Source organism: Pundamilia nyererei, unplaced genomic scaffold, assembly GCF_000239375.1.
Source record: "Pundamilia nyererei isolate P.nyererei 1_Seehausen unplaced genomic scaffold, PunNye1.0 scaffold00340, whole genome shotgun sequence".
Classification (NCBI taxonomy): domain Eukaryota; kingdom Metazoa; phylum Chordata; class Actinopteri; order Cichliformes; family Cichlidae; genus Pundamilia; species Pundamilia nyererei.
This window is the reverse complement of record NW_005187741.1, coordinates 340640-344487: the sequence shown is the minus strand read 5'-3', so window position 1 is coordinate 344487 and position 3848 is coordinate 340640. Positions and strand designations below refer to the sequence as shown.

The 3848-nt window shown below is 43.8% G+C and overlaps 1 protein-coding gene across 3 annotated transcripts in view; it reads right to left on the bottom strand.

Moving 5' to 3' along the window:
* LOC102202461 (MTSS I-BAR domain containing 1) overlaps window positions 1-3848 on the bottom strand; it is a 66548-nt gene that overhangs the window by 53973 nt on the left and 8727 nt on the right. For all 3 annotated transcript variants that reach the window (XM_005752037.1, XM_005752036.1, XM_005752038.1), the window contains exon 2: window positions 1043-1104. In XM_005752037.1, coding sequence (XP_005752094.1) covers window positions 1043-1104 — 62 coding nt within the window. The remainder of the gene's footprint in view (window positions 1-1042; window positions 1105-3848) is intronic.

The window sequence follows — 3848 nt, the reverse complement described above, 5'->3', positions numbered from 1 at the left end:
TGTACACAGTGTATGTGAAGGCAGTCATTGCTGGTTGGTTAATGGCTGAAAAGTGTAAGTGAGTAAACATGTACGTGTGGAGACTTTGTCAAGGCTCAAGTGTGTGGTTTTTGTGGTCTGTGTGTGTACATGTTTCTATTGATGGTGGCAACCTTCAGCCGTGCGTGTGTGTGTGTGTGTGTGTGTGTGTGTGTGTGTCAGGACGTCAGGGATGAGGTGACAGGAGAGGTGAGCCTGACATTTAGACACCTAATGAAGCAGACTGATTGGATTTTCATGAGCTCAGGTTATGCACACTCTCAGGATGCGGGTACGCTTCCTTTTATCTTAAGGTTAAAACAGCATTGAATATGATTCTCTATGTATAAATAATCAATATAAAACAGCTCAATGAGGATACAGAGACCCAAAAGTTTTGCATTTCTGAAACTAAATAACCTTCTTCATAAACCAATGAGAAGCCACAGTTTGGTGCTACTGGACCGATTCTGAGAAAGTTCGTGTAAATGCTCTCAGAGCAACACAACAAGAGCAACTTCTGCACTGAACACAATCGCTGTTTTCAGGAAGCTGATCAAACGCGTCGAACAGATAAGATAGTGACACGTTCATCAGTACTCTGCACTTTATTGCATGATTGCATGAATTGAGACTTGCATGTTTTGCAGGATTTCTTGCTTTATTTTTTACTTTTTGTCTCTGGTGCGTTTTTTGTATATTTGTGTTTTCTTCACTTGTTCGCTTGCTTGTTATTTTCAGTTCTTTGATGCTGTCGTTACAGGAGCCAGGCTGGAGAAAACCCTTCAATCTCCTGCTGTGTGTCACCCCGTCTCCTGTCATTGCTCGGCTCCTGTGTGATCTGCGTCTCTGAGTTCTAGGTGCCGTCTCTGATGACAGACTCGGGGCGTCTGAAGATGTGGGCCGGGCCTATGCCAGTGGCTCAACCTCTCGCTCTTCTTTTCCCCTCAAGTAAGTCATTTTTAAACCCTTTATTTGGTCTTTTGTAAATAAACATGTTACGACATGTAATAAGCATTTTTACCTTAGCTGTGACTGTAGTTTGTTGGCCTTGCTGATGAAGTCATCCCAGACGGGGTAACTGCCCTGAAGGAAAAAGAAAGAAAATTATGAGGAAAATATCAGATAATCCACAGTTTTATATCAGTGAAAGCAAAAAATGTGGGGAAGATTTTTTGTCTTACATTTTGCAGCTTTAATTTTTAAAAAATGAAGCTTTGACAAAAGAAACGCATTCAATTAAGACCAATCAGCACTTAAAGCCAGAGACAGCAGTGCTATAAACCCAACGTATCAGGTCAGTGTGTCAATAGAAATGATGGGGATGAGATTAATGAGATCTCTATTGCAGACATACTCATTATCATACAGTTGTTCTTCATCCAAAGGTCCCACAGTCTGGGTTATCTGTTAAATATAAATATATAGATAACCAACCAAACTCAAAACCCACGCACGCCTCTTCAGGCTCCAAACACATAAATCCTGAGAATCAGACACAGCGGTTAACAAACAGACAACAAGGAGACAGATCAATACGACCGATCCATATCTCCCTCCAACCACCCACCCATCTAGGAGGAGGCCAAACAAGCGCCCCCAGGCATGCAAATACAGTAGGTCTGCTGCCTGGGTGTAGCAGGACTGAGCAGCCAGTCGCTGCGACGGATGCGTGTTCAGAAAGTAGGCCGCATGGAGGGAAACACCGAGCCACTGCAGCCAACCACAGCGAGACAAACCAGGCTACGCTTCTAATGTCAGGAGGAGTCTCCTGATGCCTTCAGGACGGGTGGAGCTTCTTTCTTTTTAAACTGCAGCGACAGATCTGAGCCGTCTTCCCTCACAGGGTTTGGTTGTCTAGACAGAATACTGTCACCAAATTTCAAAATCCTACTGATATATTATGTTGTGATGCTTTATCATTGCATGGTGCATTATTAGTATCACAATGTAGTAAAATATACAAGAAAGGTATGCACACACCTTCAGCCACTAAGCTTTTATCCCAGACTTCATTAAAGTGCCGGGCGACCTGAACCCATACAAAACGTATTTGGTTCTTTCACTATTTTTGATTGCACTAACCCGAAGGATCTCCACAGGGGAGCACTGCAGTCCAAAATACAGCAAAACTACCAATAATGTAAACTCTATTCTCATTTTTTGAATTTCATTTTATAGATTTGGTACATTTGGCTCAATGGTTCATGTGTCTTGTGTTTTTACAGACTGCTTCTATCTGACCTCCATCATTAGGAAGGCAACACAAGGCTTTAAGACGGTGTCGCTTACTTCTGCACAGGAAGTGGTCCGAATGAGCCAGAACGTCCAATAACTCACTAAACGAATGCACGGCACAGGAGCCGTACATAAAGACCGTGAACGTTTCCACCCTGTGATCCTGTGGAGAGCCGGCACGCCTCCACCTCTCGGCTGCACTTTGTGGGCGTTGCCCCCCCCCTCCTTTTTTTGCTCCCACTGCTCTTCTCACGGTGCAGCTGAGCTGGGTGTGTTCAGCCTTCCTCTGATTGTGAGAGAGATGCCGAGCGTCATTGCCTGGATTACATTACCATGGCAACCCTGCTGCCGGAGCACCGGTGGCTGCAGAGGGGCTTCACACAGAGAAGGATGTGTGTGAGGAGGGGAGGATCACATGTGCGTGCATCCTCACCCAATCTCTCACACAGTTTCTGTGTCACATGTTTGTTTTCTTTGTTTCCTTTCATCCATATTCAACACCTGCATATTTCCTTCCTTTCTCCCCCTCTTCCTCACTCCCTCCCCCACACACACATTTATCATATGCACTGTCATGTCCTCTTCCAGCTCTTTCCTACTCATTCATCCTTTCCTCTCTCTAACGCTGTGCACGCCCACACCTCATTGCATTCTCTCTATCTCCTCTTGGACACACAGGCGAGGCCAGGGTCGCTGCATCCATCAGTCACTGACGACATAAATTGTCACCGTGGCAACAACCAAAGGTGGCAGCAGCATGCTGGTCCTTCAGGAATCCATCCCTCTGTTTTTTGTATGGCTCTGTGAACACCTGCAAGAGCTTCAAACCATACAATCCTCGCTTGAGTCTTTCTGCTTCTTTAATGTTTCTGTGTAAGGACTGCTACCTCGTCCACAGAGATCACTCACAATTTAAACTGGGGACATCATACAGGCGAAATATCAGGCAGGTAGATGACAGAAAACACAAGGTTGCTTCACCTAATAGATATTTCTTTATGCTGAAAGCTAGATAAACAGAGATCCGCCCAACAGACCTATCAAACTGTGAACCTGAGGGACGTTGCGCGCTTATTGGCTAAAGACGTAAATTTCAAGCTATTAGCTACTGAGAATAAGCTGGTTTTTCCCCAGTTCTGAATCTATGTTTCTTCAAAAACAGGTGGAATTAATGCTCATCAGCCTGATTGCTGAGGTCATAAATCAAGTGAGAGCTCAGTTAATTTATCCATAGATGTCTACACAACAACTCCCAGATATCTTTCTGTATCTGGGAGTTGTCCTAAACCGGCTATTACAAAAGATAAATAAATTAAAAAAAATGTTAAAAAAAAATAAAAAATGGAGGTTTAAGGTGTTTATGTCAAATTGGAAGTTATGCCCATCCTTCACATACAGACTGCACAAAATGTTAATCGCAACTTTAATTCAGTCTCTGCAACACACGCTGCAGGTGACTGAGTTCTTTCTGATGACACTACTGCAAAATTACCTCAGACATGTTTCTCTGCATTTATATCATTTTATACAGGCACAAACTGGACAACCAACCAATCTTCCACAGCATGTCTTTGGCTGTATCCCAACTCAGG